Below are 23,051 nucleotides of genomic sequence, written 5' to 3' on the forward strand. Positions count from 1 at the left end.
TAGAGTGGGAGGGCCCGGGAGGCGGGGCTTTATGACCACGTGACGTGGGGACGCGGGGTCTGTTTCTCCGCTCTGGCGGTCAGAGTGGCCCCAAGCTGCGCAACGTCCAGCGACTAAGTGTGGCCCGCGACATTTAACTGGTGAGTTTGTGACCTTATTACGTGCCTGAACTTTATTTACAGTTAAAGAAATAGGCCAGACGGGGTAGCATTAAGCCCAGAGTCGCACAGAGGGGAAGGGTGGGATTTGAACTCCCTTTTGGAGGAATTAGGCGTTGTCACTGGACTCGCTGTGTGTGGGACCTTGGCCAGATGACAGCGCTTCCCCGAGACTCGGTTTGCTGGCATTTTGTTGTCTGTTGCTCGGAGGCTCGGTGGGAAATGGTTTGCACGTTTCGATTGGGAGTGATTCCTCATTCCGGCAGCAGAGGGAGGCCTGGTTCCTCTCGCTGTCAACATTAAGGATGACACCTGTTAGCTGATGGACCCAGGACAGGTGGGTCCTCTTCCCTCTTCTTTCCGCCGCCCCAGGCTCGCTCGGGCTCGCCTTTTCCTTTCACCGCCTCCGGGGTCCCAGCGTCGAATGCAGGCTTGGAGATGCGGACTGGACACCGTGGGGTTTGTCTGCCCAGCCCAGCCTATCCTGCTGGGGTCGGCCCCTCGGCACCCTCCAAGACTGCGGTTCCCAGAGGGCTGCAAGTTCTCACCTAGCTCTGGCCTCCAACCAGGGGGTTGGTTGGAGACCACGGTCTGGGCAGGAGGGGTGCTCGTTGCTGTTGAGTTGGACATTGCTTCTCCGCCTTTCCAGTTGCCCTGGGATTTTTGAGCTTGGGATCAGAGAGGACCTGAATTAAGTCTCTGTCCTCGATGGAAACTTAAAAAGTGGGATTGGGCTTCCCTGGTGGCGCAGTGGTTGAGAGTCCGCCTGCCGATGCAGGAGACACGTTCGTGCCCCGGTCTGGGAGGATCCCACATGCCGCGGAGCGGCTGGGCCCGTGAGCCATGGCCGCTGCGCCTGCGCGTCCGGAGCCTGTGCTCCGCACCGGGAGAGGCCACAACAGTGAGAGGCCCGCGTACCGCAAAAAAAAAAAAAAAAAAAAAAAAAAGTGGGATGTAGGGGCCACCCTGGAGATTGTAGAATCTGAGATAGAGATTAGAAATCATGAGACAGAGAATAGACCTGCGTGAAAAGATGAGCAGAGGTGGGCATAGAGGCCTTGGGGCTGCAGGTCCTGGATCCAGCAGTTTCTGAAGCTCTGCCGCATCGCTTCTTCTGCTTAATGCACTTCAGCTCACGAGGCAGAATGCTTTTCGTTTCAAGTGATAAACGAAGAACAAAAACTGGCTTAAGAGAACAGAAGGAAGTTATGTGGCATGTTAGATGGCTTCAGGCACTGCTGCATCCAGGAGTCTAGCAATGTCATTATGAACGTTCTATCTCTCGGCTCTTCTTTCCTCTGTGTTGCCCTTACTCTGTGGTGAACTCTGAGCAGAGGCACCCAGAAACTCTTGATTGACATTCCAGCAACCCTTGCAGGAAGATGGCACCTCTTTCCCAATAATCACAGAAAATGCCCCTAAGCTGGTTCTCATTCACGTGCTGTGGAAACAGGGCAGCGTTGGCCGCTCTCATTTGAGGATGTGGGCTGAGATTGGAGGAGGATCCCCAAAAGAGAATACCAGGATTCTGTGACCAGAAGAGATGGTGAATAAGCAAGAACGGTTGGCCTCCCTCGCACCCTGCTGGCCCTCTGCCCTGGCCTCCTGGGTTCCATGCAGGATGCCTATCTGGCCCTCAGGAAACGGAACGATTTTTCTTGTTTCCGTCAATGTGAAATTCACATAACATACAATTAACCTTTGTAAAGTGTAGAACTCAGTGGTCTTTAGTACATTCCCAAGGTTGTGCGACCACCACCTCCATCTAATTCCAGAACATTCCATCACCCCAATAGAAGCCCCGTCCTCATCAGCAGTCACCCCACCCCCCACCCCCTTCCCAGCCCTTGACAACCAGGAATTCACTCTCTGTCTGTGCATCTGCTTGTTCTGGACGTTTCCCATCAATGGAGTCCCACACTGTGTGTCCTTCTGTGTCTGGCTTCTCTCACTGAGCATCGTGTTCTCAGGGTCCGTCCACGTGGCAGCGAGTGTCAGGGCTTCACCCCTTTTCAGGGCGGAGTGATGCTCCCGTGTGCGGAGGGACCACATGGTGTTTATCCGTTCATCTGTTGGATTCTTTTCTTTTACAGTTTTTACAACTTTACTGATGTATACTTGACCTACAAAAATGCACGCATTTTAAAACATACAACTTGGTATTTCAACGTATGTGCACACCCATGAAACCATCACACTGTGGAGATAATGAACACCTCCCCCTCGTCCCCTGGAAGTTTCCTCCTGCCCCTTTGGGACCCCACCCACTTCCCCCTCCAGCCCCTACAACCACGCTACTGTGAATTAGTCTGCATTTTCTAGACTTTTCTACCAAGAATCATAGAGTATGTTCTCTTTGGTGTCTGGCTTTGTCCACGCAGCGTAGCTGTTTTGAATCAAACAAGCCATTGTTTCTGTCAGCGGTTCAGTCTTTTTACTGCTGAGTCGTGGTCCATGGAGTGGGTGGACGCTTGTGTTTACCCACTGACCTGCTGAAGGACATTTGGGTTGTTTCCACGTTTTGGCGATGGGAAAGGAATCTGCAGTGAGCAGTTGCATCCAGGTCTTTGTGTGGACGTGTGTGTTTGGGTCTCGTGGGTGGATGACTGGGGTGGACTGGCTGCTGGCTGACTTGTAGGGGAGGCTTATGTTTAACTGTAGAAGAAACTGCCAAACGCTTTTATTATTGTTGAGGTGTAATTGACGTGTAACATGTTAGTTTCAGGTGCACCGCCGAAGTCTTTTCCAAAGTCCTTGTATCCGTTTGTGTTCCCAGCAGCAAGGTATGAGGAGTCCCTGTTGCATTTGGATGTTTTGCCGTTTTAAAAAAGGGCACAGATGCTATTAATTTCCCGTGGCTGCGTGACAAATGACCACAAGCTGGGTGGCTTAAAGCAACAGGGGTTTATCCTCTTCCAGTTCTGGAGACCATATGTCTGACATCAAGGTGTCACAGGGCTGTGGTCCCCCCAGAGGCTCCAGGGAGGGTCCTTTCTGCCTCTTCCAGCTTCTGGCCCCTGCCACCCCCACCCCCCCGCATCCCTTGGCTTGTTGCTGCATGCCTCTGTTGTCACGTGGCTTCTCCTCTGTGTCTCTTGTGTTCTGTCTCTTGTAAGGACACTTGTCATTGATTTGGGGTCACCCTAATCCAGGATGATCTTGAGATCCTTAACTTGATTACATCTGCAAAGACCCTTTTTCAAAATAGGGTGTCCTTCACAGGTCAGGACGTGGGCCTTTCTTTTGTGGCTCCCATCACCCTGCTGCAGCCCGGCACCGTCTGTCTCAGTCAGGCATGTCCCTTCCCTCCCTGGCCTGCAGGTATCAGGGCTGCTCCAGGACCAGGCTCTGCGGGTTCTCTGTCAGCCCTGGAGGGCCCGGTGGGCATCCAGCAGATGGGGAGCCGCAGGCTTTGAAAGGCTTGGACTCAGGAACACACCTGCGACACCACTGGCGCTGTCAAGCCACACACACATCCACCACCCCAGGTTCCCTGTGCCCAACCCCCTGCCACCAGATTTCTCTGACCTGAGTCAAGCAGATGCTCCTCCCAGAAATTTCCATGGAGCCGACCCCTGCTGGGACAGAGAGGCAACGTCTCCCCGGATAAGGATTTTGGCACCTTTAAGGTATTTTTAGACACCTTTATTGAGATATAATCCACACACCATACAACTCACCCATTCAATGTGCATCATTCAGTGGGTTTTGGTGTATTACATTATTTATTTTTTAATATTTATGTTTTTTTAAAAAATATTTATTTATTTGGCCGCGCCAGGTCTTGGTTGCGGCATGAGGGATCTAGTTCCCTAACCAGGGATAGAACCTGGGCCCCCTGCATTGGGATCCAATAAAGGTGTTAAAATAAATAAATATATACATACATACATACATACATACATACAAACTCAGGGAGTGGCCTTCCACCAGGAGCCAGTCAGCTTCCACATCCCGGGAGCCCTTATTCCAAGTGCAGGCCCCTGGCTTTGCCCGAGGAACTTTGCTTCTAGAACAAGGAATCACTGTGGCCACCTTTCCCAGTGTCTGCGGCCTTGCTCACCACCATCCCATCGAACCCGTGTTGAGGGCTGAACTGTGTCCTCCCAAGAGGACATGTTCAAGTCTTGACCGCCCCCCACCCCTGCTACAGCCTGTGAACGGGACCTTATTTGGAAATAAGGTCTTTGCAGATGTGATTGGTTAAGATGAGGTCATGCTAGAGATTTTGCGGCCCTAGGGCAATGACAGGTGTGTGTGTAGGAGGGACGCCTGGACACAAGACACGGGGAGAGGCCACCTGAAGATGGAGGTGGAGATCAGGGTGATGCGGCTGCAACCCGAGGCACACCTGGGGCCCCCAGAAGCTGGAAGAGGCAGGAAGGACTCTCGTGGGGTGGGGGTTGTCAGGAGGGAACGCGGCCCTACCACACCTGGACCTGGGACATCTGGCCTCTGGAATGTGTGAGAAAGATTCCTGTGGTTCCCAAGCCGCCCGCCCGCCGAGCTGTTTTAGCTGTTGTTTTAGCTGTCCAGGAGACGTGCGGTGCAGGTGAGCCCACAATCCCCTGGGCCATCCTTGGTGGAATGTACTCAGGCCATCTAGTGAGCGCCTACGCTGACACCGACGCCAGGGGCACCACCCTCCCAAACCCTCTTTTCATCTGTAAGCACACAGCAGCTGAAAGATCCAGGGACAGCAGAGCATTGTCATAAAATGTCACATTTATTGCTACAGTGCTGTTATGTACAGGTCTCCAAATCGACTTTAAAGAGGATCGTTATCAAGAATCCCAAAGAATTCAGCCAGCTGTGTTGACACTTATATAAAATTATTCTACTTAAAAAATTTTTGTTTTTAAAAAAATCAGTTATCCTGAGGCACTCAGAGCACAATTTTCCCCGTAATTGTGGTTCTTCCCCTCCCCCAAGGCTACTTTTTCCCGTGCTGGGTTAATCTCATTATATATATATAAAATATATAAAACTTAAATTATATATGTAATACACAGTTCAGAAGTTTGCGGGCCTCGGGGGGCCACAGAGGGTCCTCGGCCCCTGCCCATCTGGGTCTGTGGGTTAGGCCCGAGGCAGAGGGAAACTGAGGCAGGTTCCCCAAAGAGAGACAAGACCCACAGACCAGGGGAGTCACCAAGGAGAGTCCCATGATCGGTCTCAGGGGCAGACCCCAGGGACCTGGAGGTGGCCCCGGGCCCAAGCTGGGATGTCCCGCTCGTGCTGGCCTTGGGGTTCCCTCAAGCTTCCCGTGGGGCACCCGGCCCCCAGCCGTGGGGAGTTCCAGTCTTGAGGCGTCAGGCTGCCCCGGTGCTCCGGGGAGCGAGGATGGGGTTTTGGGGGAGACAGCTGCGGTGCTGGTAGGGTGGGGTGCATGCAGCCAGCCTGGGGGTATGTAAGGCCTCTCTGCAGGGGGTAAAGGGAGGGCAGGTGAAACCCCAGCCGGCATAAGCCCGTGCCCAGGTGACACGTAAGGTGACCAACCACCCTGGACTTCGTTTAAACCTGGGACGGCACAGGCCAAGTGGGTTCCCCTGACCACACGGGAGAGAGGGCTATTTGGGGAGGCCTGGGAGCTGGCGCCCAGGGCCTGAGGGCGGCTCACCCTTCTGGTTTGCAGTGGGGCGTCAACCCTGACACACAGCCTGGGGCCCTTTCTGGGCAGGGCGATCCTGTAACTTCCCCAGTCCACACGAGGACGGCCACTTGGGGAGCAGGGGGCCTCTGTGCCAGAGTTCAGAGAATGAAGGATGGGGTGTTCAGGGAGGCCCCCCAGCACCATGCTCAACAATGCAGGTCCCGGACCCAGGAATGCTGGTCCTCACAAAGTCCCATCTGAGAGAGGTCCCAGGGCCTGGAGGGATGTGGGGCTGGCAGGGGCCTGGGGGACCAGAGCTGCTTGCAGGGAGGAACCTCGGCTGTGTGACAGGGGAGCGTCCCTGCCTCCTTGGAGGTGCCCCAGCAGGGTGTCCCCCCCTTCCTCAGGGAGGGGAGCAGGCCGGGCAGGGGAGGCCCCCACCAGGCAAGGGCCCACCCACTACCTCACAGGGAGCAAACCACAAGAGCAAGCCCCCCACGCTAGAACCTGAACTGGGCAGCACCTGCCACCCCTGGTCCAGTGGCTCCCAGGGCTGGGGGGGGGAACCTCAAGTTTACACGGGGTCTTTTTAAAGTCTTTTGGCCACGCCACGTGGCACGCGGGATCTTAGCTCCCCAACTAGGGATTGAACCCGTGCCCCCTGCATTGGGAGCTTGGAGTCTTAACCACCGGACCACCAGGGAAGTCCTGGGGTCTTCTTAATACAATTTTTAATAACCTTGTTGATCATGAAATGCAATGCTCACTTCTAGAAACAGCAGCAAAAATAGCAAGAGACACGAGAACTTTGATACAAAAAAATTTGTTGCTTATAAAACATACGCAAAAAAAGCTAAAAAAAAAAAAAAGACCAAAGGCATCAGTCTTACTAATTTTCTTCTACATTATTTAAAAAAAAAAAAAATCTTCTCATAACTAAGGTTCCTTTTATTTTCTTAAAAAAAAAAAAACAAAAAACAAAAAACCCTCCCAGGCGTAGGCACAAGTTGCTGGTTGGTGGCTGCCGACCAAGCTGGCTCCGCACAGCATTTCCCTCCTGTGAACGGTGTGTTTGAGTCTTCACGTTTTATACTTAAGGCATTCATTTTCTTTCTTGTCTGACAACGTGTATATAACCAAAAACAAAAACAATGCTCCTTGCCGCCCAGGCCTGGGCAGCAGGGCTGAGACGCAGTTTCAGGATCCATCAGGGCAGAGACCTGGCGGTGATGTTGGCCTCCGGAGCCCCCGGGGCGCTGTTGGCTAGAGACTGACCACGGGCTGCGCTGCGTGGGGTGGGGACCAGGCGCCTGGCGTGACCGTCCCAGGTTGGAGCAAGGTGGGCTCGCCCGTCTGGGCGGCGCTGCCGTTACATGTGCCCGGCGGGGTTGTGGGCGTCGCCCAGGCCGGGGTGCGCGGCCGGCAGCACCATCTGATGAGCGTCTCCGACCGCGCCCGACACCTTCTCCTCTTCTCGCCGCTTCAAGCAGGCCGCTTTGGGGTTCAGGTTACGCTCTGGGGGGAGGGGGAGAGCACTGTGGGAGAGGGTCCCCAGGGGAGGAAGAACACGGCGGGGGGGGCCCCGCAGGGCTGCTCCGTCTCTCGACCTGTCCCCGTCCCGGAGAAGGCCAGAGCGTCGGAGGGCGCCGGCGGCTCAGGTCCCCGGTGGGCAGGAGGGCGGGGCGGGGCCGGCCCGGGCGCCTACCTCGCACCTGCTGCTCCAGGCCCAGGATGACCTGCACGGCCTGCTGCAGGATGAGCAGCTTGGTCTGCGCCTTGTCCGACTTGAGGTGCAGCTGGCACATGCGCCCCAGCTCCCGGAAGGCCTCGTTAATGTCCCGCACGCGCACCCGCTCCCGCGCGTTATTGGCCATGCGCCTCTCCCGGTCCCTCAGGTCTTTCTCCTCCAGGGACAGCACCTCCTCCGTACTGCTGGGTCACAGCACCGGGGCCCCGTTAGTCCCGAGCGGGAGGGCACCCGCTGGCTGCGAGTGCGCATGCCGTGGGCCTGGCAGGAGGCGGGGCCTTGACCCCCACCCGCGCATCTGCCAGGAGCCGGGCCCTTGACCCCGCCCGCTCGCTGTGCCCAGGAAGCAGGGAGGCCCCCGCGCCCCCCCTCCGCCCCCCGCGGGATGACGACCTTCCCCGTTCAGAGCAGCTGCTTGCTGGGTGAAGGAGAGCTGGGCCTCCGGGGCTCCCAGAGCTCAGGACACTGAGTCCACAGAAGCAAACCAGCTCACAGCCTGGAGACCCCTCATGCCTGGGCGCCACAAGACTGCACCTGCCCCACGTTGGACCCTGGCTTCCTTAGAGCTGGGCCTGGAGTGGCCACCCTGAGCCCTGCCCGCAGGCCCGAGGCCTGGCATTTGTGCTGTAACCGCTGGGCAGCGGGCACAGTGTTGAGTCCCCCCAACGAGTCTGGAATAGGAGCTCAGAGAGCTGACCATGGGGTCCACACCCCAGCTCAGGCCCGCCAGTGGAGCACTGCGGGGCTCTGCACGAGCAACCTCTCCATCTGCCTGTTTCCCTGGGAGCCCGTCCTGCCCCCCCACCCTGCCCTCGGGCCTGAGCGACCCTCGCGGGCGGCGGCGGCCGGAGCTTGTGGAGCTCAGGACAAGCGTGCAGACCAAACTGACAGGCCTCGGGGCCCCTTTCTTCCCTCAAGTCCCGACGGGGGCCGTGGGGGAGGAAAGGCCCGGGTCGCAGCCCTGCCGTTTCAGCGCTCGGGCGCAAGTGCGAGGTAAGGAGGGCAGCCGGTGGGAGTGAGGAGGTGGGCGGCCAGGGTAGGGGAGCACGGGGGGCAGAGAGCAGAAAGGCGGGCGGACGCGGCGTGATGCCCACGCCGCCGTGGGGACGCGGAAACCCCAGAGCTCAGGGGACAGTGGGCGGCAGGCCAGGGCCCTAGCTCCAGTCCAAGCGACAGCGCTGCAGGAGAGAAAGGGTTAACGGGGCGGGTGGGGTGGGGTGGGGGTCGTTAAGGAATCAGCTGGAGGGAGTCACACAGCCTCCCTGACCCTCACTCAGCCTTGGGGATGGAGAGTGAACCCCACCTGCAGGTGGAGACCGATGGGCTCAGGCACCCCACACAGTGTCTGCTCAGAAAGAGTGACAGTGACAGTCTCTGGGAGCCAGGGGGCACGAGTCCCTGCCAGCCGGGCTCTGGGCCTCCTCAGAAAGAAGGGCTGGGCAGGTGGGGTCTTTCGGGTCTGAGGACACAGTTCTGTGCCCAAGTGCCCAGGGCTATGGGGCTAGGAGTCCAGAGTGTGTTCCTCTCACTTCAGAGGGGACAAGGGGATGGGACTTCCCTGGCGGTTCAGTGGTTAAGACTCCCCCCGCTTCTACTACAAGGGGTGCGGGTTCAACCCCTGGTTGGGGAACTAGGATCCCGCCTGCTAACGCAGCACAGCCAAAAACCCCACTAGAGGCAGCAATGGGGCCTGGCCAGGCAGAGGGCCCACGGTGAGGAGGGAACGGTCACTGCAGAGGAGGATGGTCATGGGGGGTGGGGGGGTGGACAGTCACAGCAGGGAAATGGGAACAGTCACTGAAGGGAGGCTGGTCACTGTAGGAGGCGGAAAGTCAGCAGGGGGAGGTCACTGCAGGGAAAAGGTCACAGGGGGAGGAAGGAAGGTCGCAGCAGGGGATGTCACGCAGGGGAGGTGGGCTCCAGGAAGGGAGCAGGGGAGAGCGAGGGCAGCAGTGGGGGAGGGGAGCGGCGCCCCCACTGACCTCGCACCTGCTGCTCCAGGTTCAGGATGACCGACACGGCCTGGTGCAGGATGAGCAGTTTGGTCTGGGGCTTCTCACTGTTGAGGTGCAGCTGGCACATGCGCCCCAGCTCCTTAAAAGCCTCATTGATGTCTCGGACCCGCAGCCGCTCCCGCGCGTTATTGGCCACCCGGCGCTCCTTCTCCCGCTCAGCCTTCTGCTCTGGGGGGAGAAGGTCGTCCTCGTCCTCGTCCGGGCTACGGGGCCAGGGGCCAGAGGGAGACAGTGAGGCGGGGCCGGGCAACGGGAGCCGGCGCCCCGTGCCTGTGCACGGGTACCTTGAGGGGCCCCCGCAAGCATGCGCAGCCGGCCTGTGGGGGTGGGGGAGGGCGGCACCTGGTCCGGGCGCGCGGGGCCTTGAGGTCCTTCTTCTCGTCCTCAGCGGTGTCGGCCGCCACGTTCTCTTCGTCCTCCTGCTCCTCCCGCTTGATGTCACCGGGCCCCGGGGCGGCGCCGCGCCCAAGATCTGCAACGGGCCGGAGTCAGGGGCCTCCGTTCGCAACGGCAAGCCACCCAGAAGCCCACCGAGAGCGGGACACCGGCCTCACGCCACACGCGGGCACCCGTTCCAGACCCCACAGACCGAAAGGCCTTCGGGAGAAAGTGCACCGAAATGTCGTGGCCACTCAGGGGCGAAAAACTGTTCCCTAAAACGTTAAGGAGCTGCCCTCAAAAGAAATAGAAATCGATACACCTGAATATATCAAAATTGAGAACTTCTCATCACCAAGAAAATAAGCGGCTGCGCCACCGGACAGAAGACGCTGTCACGTACAAGCCAACAAAGGGCAGGTCCCCACGATCCCAAAGAACTGCTACAAGTCAGTGCAGACGGGATGGAGAGGCCCGAGGGGAGCAGGGAGGGCCCCCGGGAGCCTGCAATCTGCGACATCAGGAAATGCGGAAACGCTGCGGGTCTTGAGTATCGTTTCTGGGTGTGACTGCTTTGGAAAACACTTCCCACCTTATCTGGAAAAGGCGGGCATGTGTGTGCCCAGCAACCCTCCAACCCAGAATCACACCCGCCGCCAGGAGACACGATGCTCGCGGAAGGTTCGGGAAAGCGCCCACGCCTGGGCCCAGGGTGGGGCGGGACCTAGTGTCCCGTGAGGCCAGGGCTGGTCCTTGTGTGGCGGCTGAGCGAGCAGTCGGGCGGCGGTAAAGTCATTCAGGACAACGACGACTCACCAAACCCCCAGAGGCCACATAAAGAGACCCGCGGCCAAGGGCACACAGCTGCTTGAAACCGCCACGTGGCCGAGGGACCGGCCCGGGCTCTCCCGCAGCTGAACCGCAGGACGGGGACAGTGCTTAAGAGACCTGCTCAGGGGCTCCCTCGGCACTGCTGCCTGTAACAACAGCCACAGATGTCCCCAGACGCCACCCGGGTGTGGAGTGATGACATCTAGACACCGGGAGGCGCAAGTCAAGAGCCAGGCTGGTTCTGGGGCTGCAGGTCCCGAGGCAGGCGTGAGGGTGGTGTGGCGGGTTCAGGGGGCCTTGCTGTCTAATGCGCACAGCACGCGGTACACCGTAGTGTTCACCAGGTTGTGGGGGCAGGGTGGGTGGAGTCCTGGATCCTCTTTAGGCCTTCGTCTCACCGGCTGTTGCAGGGTCAGCATTAAGCGACGCTGGGACAGGTCCCTGTGAGACCCAGGGCCCCAAACCCCAGTGGGCATGTGCAAGCCTGCCACCGTTACCCCTTCTGTGGATAACCTCATGCCAAGTGACTTCGCCCCCCTCTACACTGGACAGTTAACAACCCAGAACTCCACCAACGCCGCCCCACTTGCCCTGACGGGGCCCTCAACCAGCATCCATCCAGCATAGTGCACCCTCCCCCAGGCCCCTCCGTGCCTGCCCCCCCTCATCTGCCCAGGACCGGGGGCCTGCCCAGGTTCCCCACCATCAACTCCACCGTGTGCCAAGGACCCTGAGACATCACCTACAGACCGGAACTGTACCTCCTCCCCCACATCTGCAAATCCTTCAAAGCACCTGGAAATTGCCCACCACTGCCCCTCTTTGGCCCCTCACAGGCCGGTCCACAGCATCCACCCACACCACTCCTCCTGGACCAGCAGTCCCCTCTGCCCTGTTTCCCACTTCCAACCGAAGTCTGTCCTTCCGGCAGCAGCCACTAGAGGGCATCTATGAGCACCCGAGCAAGGCCCCGCCCCTCTTCTACCCACAGCCCTCCAGGGCCCTCACCTCCCTAGGGTAAAAGCTTAAGTCCTCCCCCAGGCCCTGCACGACCTGCCCCGTCCCCTCCCCCGTCCCTTCCTGTCCCTGCCCTCCTCCCTCTCTCCTCCTCGCTTACTCTGCTCCAGACACATGGGCCTCCTCGATGTTCCTCCAACACACAAGGAACAGCTCTGCCCCAGGGCCTTTGCACGCGCGCAGCCGCCCCACACCCCTTTCTCCCCAGCATTCATCCTGACACGCTCCCTTCACCTTCCAGTTTCCACACAAGTCACCCCCTTTCTCTGCCCGATCTGTTTTGTTCCCTGGTGCCGAGAAAAGTGCCAGACGCACGATGGACGCAAAACATATGCCCTTTGGGACTCTCCCAATTGATCGGGTGAACAGAGAGGGAGGTAGCAACCCACCCCAGAAGCAGCAGGGCCCAGTTAGGTTACCTTGGACCTCAGTTTCCTCAACTGGAGATGGGGGTGGACAGCGCCTAGCCCACAGGCCGCCAGCAAGGATAGCCCACAGGCCGCCAGGAAGGACGGTGGGTGGTTCTCAGTCCCCATTTTCCAGAGGAGGAATGTGGCTCCAAGAAGGAGTGACGCCCACTGGTGGGCCCACGGCACCGGCCACCCTGGGGTGCAGCCACCCCTGCACAGGAGATGTCATGGGGACTTACCGCTGTAGGAGTCAGGTGGCCGGGAGAGGTCGGGGAGGGCCACGTGGTTGTGCACGAGGCCGCCGCTACTGGAGAGGCCGTCCTCCGAGTGGCTGCCGCCCACCTATGGACGAGGGGGCTCATCAGTGCTGGCCTGGCCCCGGCCCACCCCCCAGACTGCCCTCGCCCAGCACTCACCAGGCCAGCGTGCCGCCCTCCCAATGGCACGACAGCGCCAGCAAAGCCCGAGGCCAGCGCCCCGTGGCCGGGCAGCAGCCCGTGCGCGTCCCCCGCTGTGCCCACGGCATGGCTGCGGAGAACGTGGATGGCCTCGTCCAGGTGGTCCTCCATCTTGCTCTGCTGTGGGGTGGACAGGGGTGAGGGGCCTGGGCCGCCGGGACCCCATACAGCTAGCTACCGACAGCCTAGTTGCCCGTTGCGGGCCTCAGGCCATGGCCACCCGCCAGCTTTGGACCCTGTTCCCAACAAATTAGCTGAGAAGTTTAACTTGGTCAAGGGGCACCTGTCCTGTCACACATTCTGCTGTTTCCACAACACCTGAGACCTCTTACAGGATGTGGCTTTGTGGCCGTGGCAGACATGCGAAGCTGCCCCCTACTCCAAACGGGTGTCCCTGTGTGTTCACAAGCAGCTCTGCTCCCCGCGCTCCCATGAGGGTGCACCCTCCGCGGCCCCCAGGACACTCACCAGGCCGTGGAGACCCCCATCATAGCTGGGCGATAAGGCACCGGGGGCTCCTGCTCGAGGCCACTGTGACGTCCCTGGAAGGGGCAGATGCGTGTGAGGGGGTGGGGGGTGGGGGGTGTGTCTGTGCCGCCTGACCCAGGGAAGAAGAAAGGCTGGGCTGGGAGTCTGCGGCTGTGATGCCCAGACTGGCCACACAGGGGCTCCCACGCCCACAGGGCAGTCTAAGAAGGGCCCCACATCTGAATCTCAGCCCAGCTGGCCCGACAGCTCTGCCAGGCTGGGGTGTAAACCCAGTGGGCAGGTCACATCTTTAAGCCTCAGTTTCTCCAACTGCAACCCACGGGGCAGATGGCTCCTCCCAGTCCTGCCCCACTGGAGCCCCAGAGGCACCGTGCGGGCCTGTGCGCCCTCCGGAGACCTGTGGCCCTTACTTCTCCACGGCCCCTGGCTGAGCCCCGGGTGCACCCTCTTAGGGACGGGACCCGGCCCCCTTGGCAAAGCTGAACATGAGGCATACAGTAGGTGCCTAACAGCTTCTGGGGTGAATAGACGCCAACATGCCCACGTCCCGGAGCCCAGGCAGGGGTCTCGGGCCGGCTGCTCTGCCTCTTGGGCATCCCAGACCTCCGCCGGATCCCACCTGCCCCTCATGCTCACAATGCACGGCCTGCCACGTCACGCCTCCCGACCTTTGCCTCTGTTGTGACCTAGGAGCATTGGCTTGGAAGCCCCCCCCCCCCCATCCTCTAGGGAGCCCTCCTCGACGGCCATGGGAGCGTGAGCTGTGAGGCATGTGGTCTGTCCAGCACCCCGCCCACCCAGGGCGACAGTCAGCTCCCCTCCCCCAGCGCGCTGCACAGACCTGCCAGGCCCTGTGGGGAACCCACGGGGGTGGAGGGGCTGGATGAGAAGTTATTGCTTGACTGGTCTGGGGAGTAGATCTGTGACGGGGACAGGGAGAGAAAAAGGGCCACCACGTGGCCGGTCAGGAGTCAGCCTCCCTGGTCACCGACCCAGCCACCCACCACGTGCCGAGTCTCACCGAGGCCAGCGCCTTCCCAAGGGCGTCCCCAGAGCTGCCGGCCGTGGTTCCACGGGAGCCTATGAGTGGAGAGAGGTGAGGCCCAGCGTCTGGGATGCAGCAGCCCCAGTACCTGGGCCGGGCTTACTCGCCCCGGCCGACGGGGAGCTCCCTTCTGCACGCAGCTGCCTGCACGGATGCCGCAGCCTGGCCGTGGGCAGCCCCGGTCTCAGTCGGGCGTCTCCTGACGCCTCACCACGTGCCTCCACAGTGCTCCGGGGACAGGCAGGCTGCGGGGCTCAGGGTGAGCAGCCCCCTCGCTGCACCTCAGTTTCCCCAAATGAACGGTGGGACCTACTTGGGCCCGAGGAGCCCGAGCCAGGCGAGGGGCATGCAGTCAGTTATGATACCCAGGGCTGGATCCTGAGCCCACTGGGGGTGTGGGCAGAGGGGGCCGTACCCAGGAGGCTGTCAGCCCCGCTGACAGGGGGCGTGTGGCTGGAGACGCTGCTGTAGGCGCCCGTGGGGGCCGAGGAAAAGGTGGACACAGCCGGGAGCCCGCCGTTCACCTCTGCTCCGTGCAGCTGGTAGCCCTGCGTGCGGGGGATGGGGCAGGAGGGGTCAGACGGGCACCGCCCACACACCTCCCCCCCGCCCTGGCCAGGGCCACCCCGCGGGGCCTACCATGCGCTCGTGCTGGTGCAGGCCGCCAAACCCACCGCTGCCACTGCCGCCCACGGAGCTGCCGCCACCTGCTGGGAGGGGCAGGGGGGATGAGCCCCCGCCCAGCATGGGCCCGAAGCCCACCTGGCCTGGGGGGCTCCAGAGCTCAGCCGAGGGGTGCAGGCTGCCGTCTGCGGAGAGGGGAACGGTGAGGTGTGCAGGCAGAGGAAGCCCGGGTCCCACCCCCGGCAACGCGGGGCGAGCCCTCAAGTACCTGCCACGTAGAAGGAGGCGGGGTAGGTGCCGCTGGGCATCTTGGTGGGCGGGTAGGTGGCCGTGTCCCTGCTGTAGTCATCACCTGAGCCGGGTGGGTACACCTGTGCTGGGCCAGCGGGCGTAGTCAGGCAGGAGGGGCCGGGCGGGGTGGGGACCGGCCAGCCCCCACCGCAGCTCCCCCTCCACCTGGATGGTGGTCCACCCCCACAGCCCCACTTCCCTGTGCTTTTCCAAACCTTCCCTCTAAAACCGCACCTCTCTGCTGTCCCTTCTCCACCCCCACCTCCTGCCCTCCCCATAGTCCCAGCCTTGCGCCTGAGGCCTCTGCAGACCGGACCCCCAGCCCGGACGGCCTTTTCCCTCCTTAATCCAGTAAACTCCTATTGACCCAGCAGAGCCCAGCTGCGCCACCCCCAGCACTGGAACCTGCCTTAACTCCAACCTTGATCACACAAGACCTGGGGGCCTCAGAGGCAGGGCCCCGGGGGAATATTCTGCCCCAGAGCAGCGAGACAACAAAGGCTTTCAAGGATCAGCGCTGACCCTGATGGACCGGGCACTGCAGGAAAGCGCTGGGGTCAACTGGCCACGTCTGCCCCGGCACTGGAGCAGAAAGCGGGGTGCAAGTGCCCAGAGACGGTAGGACAAAATGGGCTCAGGGGCCTCTCAGCTCTGATGTTCCAGGATGTGACATCTCGAGCTGAGTCTTAAAACAGCCTCTGGGCCTGCGGCCTGGTACGGGCCAGATTCAGCCTCCGGGGCTCAGCACAGAAGGCAAGCAGAGAGGGTGGTGGCCGAGCCAGGGTCCAGCAAATTGCCTTTTCTCTCCCAACGTGATTAAGTCTCGGGAGCACGGTGCTGGGAGCCGCTGACGGCTCGGCCCCATCTGCTGGGCCTGGCAGCCCGCCAGCCACCAGGCATCGGGGCAGGGGCAGAGGGCAGCTCCAAGCAGGGTGGACGGGGCGGGAAACCCTCTAACTGGCCACCAGGACACCCGCCTGCTCCCGCTTCCAGGACCCCGTTCACACCCTTTCTGAGGCGCCTCGGCCAGAGGAAACCACCTTCTCTTAAGGCAGGAGGGACCCAGGCTAGACCCAAGGAAGGATTTCCCAACTACGTCAGGGCTGGGGCCTCAGGGGAGAAGTCCAGCTGAGCCCACGGGGCTTTCATCAGACCCCACGCAGGGCCAGCCCACCCTCGGGAGGGGGTCACGAGAGGCGCTCGGCCTGTGGGGGCCCGTTTGTCCCACAACTCACCGAGGATGGGAGACCCGGTGGCACCTTCCGGACTTTCTTGGGCTGCGTGTCTGTTGGGACAAGAGGAGTGAGCACCCCGGCCACGTTCCCACCCTCACCACCGGGAGGGGTGCAGGGGGCCCTTCCCGCTTGGACATTCCTGTCACTAGGGGGTGGGAGACGGCCCCACCCTGCAGCTCAGAGAAGAGACCCCCAAGCTCCCCTACTAAGAGAATGACCTAAACCAGCCTCGGGCCCATGTGGAGAACTCAGGGGGCGGGTGGGTGCCGGGAGCCGGGTCGCAGGGTTCATGGACACAGGAGTCGGTGCCTGCTCTGCGAGCCCCGGCTCCCGGCAGCCGCCCGGTCGCCGAGTCCCGGACCTGCAGGCTCCCCCCTCGCCGAACTGCTAAGCCCCAACCCTGGCTTGGGTGCCTCCACGGTTGCCGGGTGCCGCCAGCCTTCTGGCTCCAGCGCGGCCCTGATGGGAAGCCGGGGTCCTGGTCCCGCTCGCTGTGGGCCCGCGTTGGCACCTGTGTACTTCTGCGCGGGCGACTTTACCATCACTGAATCAAAGCAACCTCGCTAAACGAAGCGTCTTTCGACAGAACCGCACGGTGCGCAGGGTGTGTATGGCCAGAGAAGCGACCGAGGGCTGTGGGACCCTCGCTGCGCCAATTCAGCGCTGCCCGACCTCAAAGGACGCGACCGCCACCGACCGCCAGGACCCCCGGGGACCGCTGTCCCCGCCGCCCCGCCACCGCCCCACTCACCCAGGCCGCCATCCGCCGCTCTCCGCCGAGGGTGACTGGAGTAGGAGTAATAGTGGGGCCCGCCTTTGACGCCCGAGGGGGACAGCGGCCCCGGGCTGCTGAGGGCCAGCTCACTGGGCAGGAAGCTGGCCTGAGGGAGGGGGAGGGTCAGCAGGCGGTCCCCTGCCCAGCCCCCAGGCCATTCTGGCTTAAAACAACAAAGGCAAGAGCAAGGGCCCAGGCCAATGGCAGGGTCCTGGGGTGACAGTGACCTGGGGCATAGGTCCCTCCCTGCTCCCTGCTGACACTGGTGGCGTTTCTCTAAGACACTACCGACTGTCATTTTCATGAAGGAAAAAGACGGGGAGAGAAACACTGTCAAGCTTGAAAATGTGTCGCTGCCTGAGCACTAAACGGGCACAACTATGTTTCAGGTGTCAAGGAAATCTGTGTGTTTTACTTCGTACGTATGCCCCGCCTAAGGTAAACGGTTTAATCTCGCAGACATGAGTTTGAAATAGACTCTCTTCCCAGGAAATGGACGGTGACTGGGGTTCGAGGTGCAGTGCTGCAGCCTCGGCTTTCCTGTCCGTGAAATGGGCAAGTCAGACGTTCCATGGCTCAGGGGCGTCGCAGGGACAGATGGGGCCATGCAAGCTCTGCCCCTGGCCGACGACCTGGGGCCCCGCGGGCACTCAGTGGCTGCGACCTGGCTGAGGCCCAGTGTGCACACAGGTGGCGCTGCCCGCAGCGGGGCCTAGCTGCACGCACCCTGAGGTCCCAGGACTGCAGGCAGGGGCAGGGAATAAAGCCCTCGGGCATGGGGTGGGAGAGAGAGCCAAGCGGGGACCAGGACAGGAGGCCACAAGGGACCACTGTGCCAGGCAACCGGCCCGTCAGCGTCCCAGTGGGGTGGCCACAGGTGACGATCTCACCTGGGCCGGGGACTGTGCCGAGGCTGGACCACAAGGCCGGGGGCACAGAGAGAGGGTCAGGCCTCGTCTGCCTGGCTGGCCTCGTTCTCCCTGTCTGCCACTGGGGGCAGGTGGGGGTGCAGGTCTCTCCTGGAACCCCTTCACCTGTGCACAGGGCCCCACAGGCTGGACCCCAGCCTCCCCTTTCCCCATCGACAACCCACCCGGCCTGGCCCAGGGCCCGGTCCTGTTTCAGCAGCGGCTGGAGAGCGACCAGCACTTGGCTGAGCCTTCACAGATCAGGAGGCAATTGGGACGAATTTGTTTCAAATTAAAACTAGGGAATACAAGGTGGGGAGAGAAGTCAAGCGGTGACTGTGGCCCCCACTGGGTACCCCCCAGCCCCTAACCACCTGTGCTGCCCCCTAGTCTGGAGGCAGGGGCTCTCCAAGCTCCAAGGGCCCCTGGGGGCTGACGGGACCCACGCGCTCCCCCGCCCACCCTGCAGACGCAGCCTCACCTGAGTCAGGCTGCCGACCCCCGCGTCTCTCCCGAAGGGGGTGTATGCGCCCCGCTCGCTGCCCTTGCCTGGGGAAAAGGAAGGAGGATCACCCAGAGGCCGGCACATGCCTGCGTACAGCAACAGCAGGTGCTCCACGAGCGCACCACACTGAAAACCGTGGCGGGACACTGGTCTCCCCATGGAGGGCCGAGGAGCCGAGGGACAAGTGGGGTTCTAGCCAGACGCTATCCCCGGATGACCTGCAGAGGATCCTGCAAACCCGCCAGGGCCCCCACCTGCCCCATCCCCAAAGTGGGACAGCAGCGGCCTGGCTCCCCACCCCCACCCTTCTCGAGCTTTGGTTTCCTCTGCTCAAGGTCGTGGGGTGTCAACTCCCCAGGGTACTGGGTTCCCAGGGGACAGGTCGAGGTCCCTGCTATCTGGCAAGTTTCAGCACCCAGGCCCTGGGCTCCTTCCCCAGCTCCTGGACAGGGTCAGCTCACGGACAAGCATGTGACAGCCCTGGGGACGCCGATTCAAGCCACTTGGTGCGAAGGAGCCCTTCCTCTGTGTGGGTGGGCAAGACTGAGCTGTGGGGGGACAGCCTGCACAGAGAGAGCAGCTGGTGTGAACAGACTCCTGCAGCTACACAAACACCTGGATCCAGCCTCGCCTGAAGCAGGTCCCTGGATCCATCACTACCTGAACAACTGCAGTTTGTTCCTGGCTTCAGCTGGGCACCTATCCTGGCTGAGCGTGGACCTTGACCAGCCTTACTGTGAACAAGGAGTCAGAACGCTTGACTGACTCATTTGATTTATTCTCAAACCGGGAGGGGGAGGAAGTCTCCCCTTTATCCATTTACTTTTTGAATATTTTTACTTATTTTTTGGCCATGCTGCGCAGCTTGTGGGACCTCAGTTCCTCAACTAGGGATCAGGCCTGTGCCCTCGGCCGTGAAAGTGCCGAGTCCTAACCACTGGACCACCGGGGAATTCGCTCTCCCCTTGATTTTATTTTATTTTATTTTATTATTTTTATTTTTTTTGAGGGCCTCTCACCGTCGCGGCCTCTCCCGTTGCGGAGCACAGGCTCTGGACGCGCAGGCTCAGCGGCCATGGCTCACGGGCCCAGCCGCTCCGCGGCACGTGGGATCTTCCCGGGGCACGAACCAGTGTCCCCTGCATCGGCAGGCGGACTCGCAACCACTGCGCCACCAGGGAAGCCCTCCCCTTGATTTTAAAAGGACAACTTCAAGTGGACTCTTGGAGCAAACGCTGTTTAGGGGGCAGGGAGAAGGACCACGCTCCTACCAACACAGCAAATGCCCCACAGGCCACGCCCACCAGCTCAAGCTCAGGGCAGGCGACACGGGGCCCATTTAGGGATGAACAAACCGCAGCCTGGAGACCAGAGGGGACTCGCCCCCAGTCCAGAGGGTGCACTCCTCCCTCCCTTCCCAGGGTGGCCGTGGGAAGCAAAGCTGGCCGGCCCAGCCAGGGCTCTGGGCTCCCCACTGCAGGGTGGGGCTGCTGTGGTTTGACCCTGCGCACGGCAGGCACCAAGCAGGGGCGTCCTGAAAGGAAGGCCGAGGGAGGCAAGGAGAGAAAGCAGAGGTTCTGGGAGGGGACCTGCGAGGACCACGAGCCCTGTGGGGGTACAGCAGGTGCCCAAGCCATGCACCGGGCCCAGGCATCAGGGTACGAGAGTGGGGAGGAGGACAGACACCAAGAACAGAATCACCAGGTCTCATTGAGGAGCTGGACCAGGTTGGGGGCCGCACGGGAACAGAGTGACCCTCGCCCCCTGGGCCTGGCACTCTCCGCCCACTGCCCCACCACGGCTATCGCCAGCCCTGGTCCACGGGCAAGAAAACCAGGGACCAGGGAGGCCGAAACTGCGCCTCCTCGCTGTCTTGCTGGCCTGGCCTGGGCTCCCTGCTCCCTCCTCTGAGCTCCTCGGCCACTGAGGCGTGTGGTGGGTGTGTGACACAGCCGGGCTCTGGGCCCTGCTGACCAGGCCCGGCCGTGGAAACCGCCCGTGCTGGGAAGAAGCCGGAGGAAGGGACAGCAGAGGGGAACCGGTGTCACGGCAGGTGCAGAGGCCACCCCGGGGCACCCGGCCAGCCCTCACCGCCCGGTCTGGGAGATGCACAGAGACCCCCCCCCCGCCAGACACAGTGGGTGCCGGACGCTGTGCTCCCCCCGCCCTGCCTAGGACCGCGCCCGGGCCACGCTCGCCCGTCCGACTCCTTCCACGCGCCAGCCCACAAGGGCTGGACCCCAGGCCCTCCGGCCTTGGCTGCCCCACTGGTTGGTTAGGCCTGGCAACCAGAGTCCACCCACCTTCCCCAGCAGCCACCGACCCCGCCGCCACGCCCCTTGGCCTGGGAACCACTGGGGACGGCGCCAAAGGAGGCTACCTCACCTGGCCGTCGAGTGCAAGGGCCTCGGGTCTCAGGAACACAGGGAGTGCGCAGCCCAGGCCCTGAGGCAGGAGCTGACCCACCCCTTAGCCCCCTTCAGCCCCCAGAGATGCCAGCTTTGCAGTCATGCCGACATTCCCTCAGAACAGGGAGGGCCCAGGCTCAGCAAGGCCGGCGCTCGGACACCCAGCCAGGGCCTGAGGCTCCCAGAGGCCGGGTCCCTTCTCGCTGAGCCTCAGCCTGCTCACCCACGAGACGGGGGTGGGCCTTCAGGCCTGGGGAGCCGGCCGAGTCCTCACCACTGGCTACGCAGAAGGCTCTGTGAGAGCCCCCATCCCTGCAGGTCGGGTAACGGGCTGGGGAGGGGGCCCGCGTCCGGGTCCCGAGCCTGGTTCTCACGGTCAGGAGGCCGGTGCTCAGGGGAGAGCAGGCGAGGGGGCCGGCCTCGGACTCGGCCTCCCCAGGTTGTCGGGACTCCGGAGTTCACTTCCCGGCGGGCACCTGGCTGGTCCCCACCTGTGTCCTCCGCTCTGCGTGGCCGTCCGGAAGCCCGGGTGCTCGAGGACCGAACGGGCACAGGGGTGGGGGCGGGGACCACGCGGACACTCACCTCCGAGCCCGGGTCCCAGGAATGTGGACGAAGCGAGGGTGCCGTGGGACTCACTGAAGTGGGCGCCGTCACCGTAGGTCTGTGGGGGGGGACGGGCAGGGATGAGGGGGGCTCGGGGATGCCTCCGGGTCAGGAGGCACGACCCCGTGCCCGAGCCCAGAGCCCCTGCAGGCCAGGCGGGGTTCTCCTCCGCCCCCCCACCTCCACCCCAGGGTCTCAGGCCTCCACAGGCTCCTCACCCGGCTGGGGTCGAAGGAGGAACTGTTCTGCTCGCCGGCGCCCCACGAGCCCGAACTGGGCCGGTCCTCGAGACCTGCAGGGCAGGAACGCAGGGTTAGGGGCCCGGCCCCCGGCCGCTCCACGCCAGCCACATTGCCTCAGGGAGCCCTCACTCGACCTGGGAAGCTTTCCATGCCCCTCCCGACCCAGCCTGGCGCTGGAGCCCGTCCCAGGTGCACCCACCCTAGCACTGCGCGCGGTGACACCACTGCCAGCGGCAAGCGCCCCGGACACACCGGCACCAAGCAGAACTCCGGGTCCACGGCGCAAGAAACGATTCCACCAGCTGCTGGCAAACTTCTTCCCACCCGTCCAGCCCCCAGCCCACCCTGGACAGAGCCTTCACTCGCACTCTGGGCTTCCCTCCCCAGGCCCAAGCGCCTCTCTCTGGCCCAGGCTCACGAAGGCGTCAGGGAATGGGGACGAGGGATGGTCTCTCTTCCCGAGAGTGGGAGCCTCTCCCTTCCCATCTCTGCCAGTTTGAGAGGCGGGGCCGTCCCTTTGTTGAAGTAACAGTGGCAGCTGCCAGACGCAGGCTGGCGGGCAGGGAAGGCGAAATCCAATCCCGTAAGACAGGCGGGGCCCGAGGTGTGGCAGGGTTAGCCACCGTGGGGACAAGGACCTTGGATGGAGGGTGGGCAGGGCAGGGCCCTTATCTCCCTCAACACTCGCCCAGCGGCCCAGCCCAGGACCCAGATCTTCCCAGCAGGCAGGCAGGCACACGGGCCTGCACCCTTCCCTGGCGGGTGGGCTCCAACACCATCCATCGGAGCCCATGGGGGCCACGGGGCTCAGGGCCTGGACAAGCAGAACGGGAGCTGTCCCCGGGCCCCTCCCACCTGTGCCTCCGTCTCCCTCCTCTGCAGATGTGGCCACAAACACGCCTTACTCTGCAGGGCTGGGGGTGTCTACGTACGAGTCTGAGTCAAAGCTGCCCAGACCAGGCTGGGCCGGAGAGGCCGTGCCCAGCCCTGCCACCAGTGCCAGGGGACGCACCCCACACCCCACCCCCGACCCCACGTGCCGGACATCCCGAACACCCCAGCCGGAGTCCTTCACCCCGCCCTCCTCTGCACATCTGTACCAGAAACTTCTTTCAAATTGCATCCTTCTCTTTTGGTGCCTTTGAGTTAATCATTCCCCTGGAGAGTTGGTGTTTAATTGCTGTCTGATTTGCATAACTATGCATATTAATCTCCCAGTCTGATAAATATTCATATACCTCGGTGAGATTCTGTTTTCCAATCAAAAATTTCCAACGAGATTACAATGGGGAGCTGGGGGCTGCCTTGGCGGGTAG

At 61.9% G+C, this 23,051-nt stretch overlaps 1 protein-coding gene and 1 long non-coding RNA gene across 16 annotated transcripts in view; one reads left to right on the top strand and one right to left on the bottom strand.

Moving 5' to 3' along the window:
- Positions 1–19: 19 nt before the first annotated feature.
- LOC131754510 (uncharacterized) lies at positions 20–17,526 on the top strand. The gene is made up of 3 exons (XR_010840481.1): positions 20–140; positions 9,902–11,739; positions 15,431–17,526. It is a non-coding gene; the product is annotated as an uncharacterized lncRNA (long non-coding RNA).
- TCF3 (transcription factor 3) overlaps positions 4,866–23,051 on the bottom strand; it is a 35,691-nt gene continuing 17,505 nt past the window's right edge. Inside the window, exons 4-19 of one of the 15 annotated variants that reach the window (XR_010840480.1) lie at positions 21,712–21,785; positions 21,473–21,551; positions 18,456–18,523; positions 17,043–17,172; positions 16,292–16,341; positions 15,034–15,136; positions 14,781–14,950; positions 14,557–14,689; positions 14,118–14,176; positions 13,938–14,016; positions 13,076–13,149; positions 12,566–12,727; positions 12,389–12,491; positions 9,856–9,985; positions 9,481–9,681; positions 4,866–7,266 (exon numbers count right to left, since the gene is read on the bottom strand). Coding sequence is in view for 14 of the 15 variants with exons in the window: in XM_067033164.1 (XP_066889265.1) it covers positions 7,121–7,266; positions 9,481–9,681; positions 9,856–9,985; positions 12,389–12,727; positions 13,076–13,149; positions 13,938–14,016; positions 14,118–14,176; positions 14,557–14,689; positions 14,781–14,950; positions 15,034–15,136; positions 16,292–16,341; positions 17,043–17,172; positions 18,456–18,523; positions 21,473–21,551; positions 21,712–21,785 (1,835 nt within the window). In the remaining variant the exon portion in view is untranslated. Of the gene's footprint in view, positions 7,267–7,456; positions 7,684–9,480; positions 9,717–9,855; positions 9,986–12,388; positions 12,728–13,075; positions 13,150–13,937; positions 14,017–14,117; positions 14,177–14,556; positions 14,690–14,780; positions 14,951–15,033; positions 15,137–16,291; positions 16,342–17,042; positions 17,173–18,455; positions 18,524–21,472; positions 21,552–21,711; positions 21,786–23,051 lie in introns of those variants that run through there. The other 14 variants (XM_059060180.2, XM_059060182.2, XM_059060181.2 and 11 more) reach the window with 14 other exon arrangements.

This window comes from Kogia breviceps, chromosome 4 (assembly GCF_026419965.1).
Source record: "Kogia breviceps isolate mKogBre1 chromosome 4, mKogBre1 haplotype 1, whole genome shotgun sequence".
NCBI lineage: Eukaryota > Metazoa > Chordata > Mammalia > Artiodactyla > Physeteridae > Kogia > Kogia breviceps.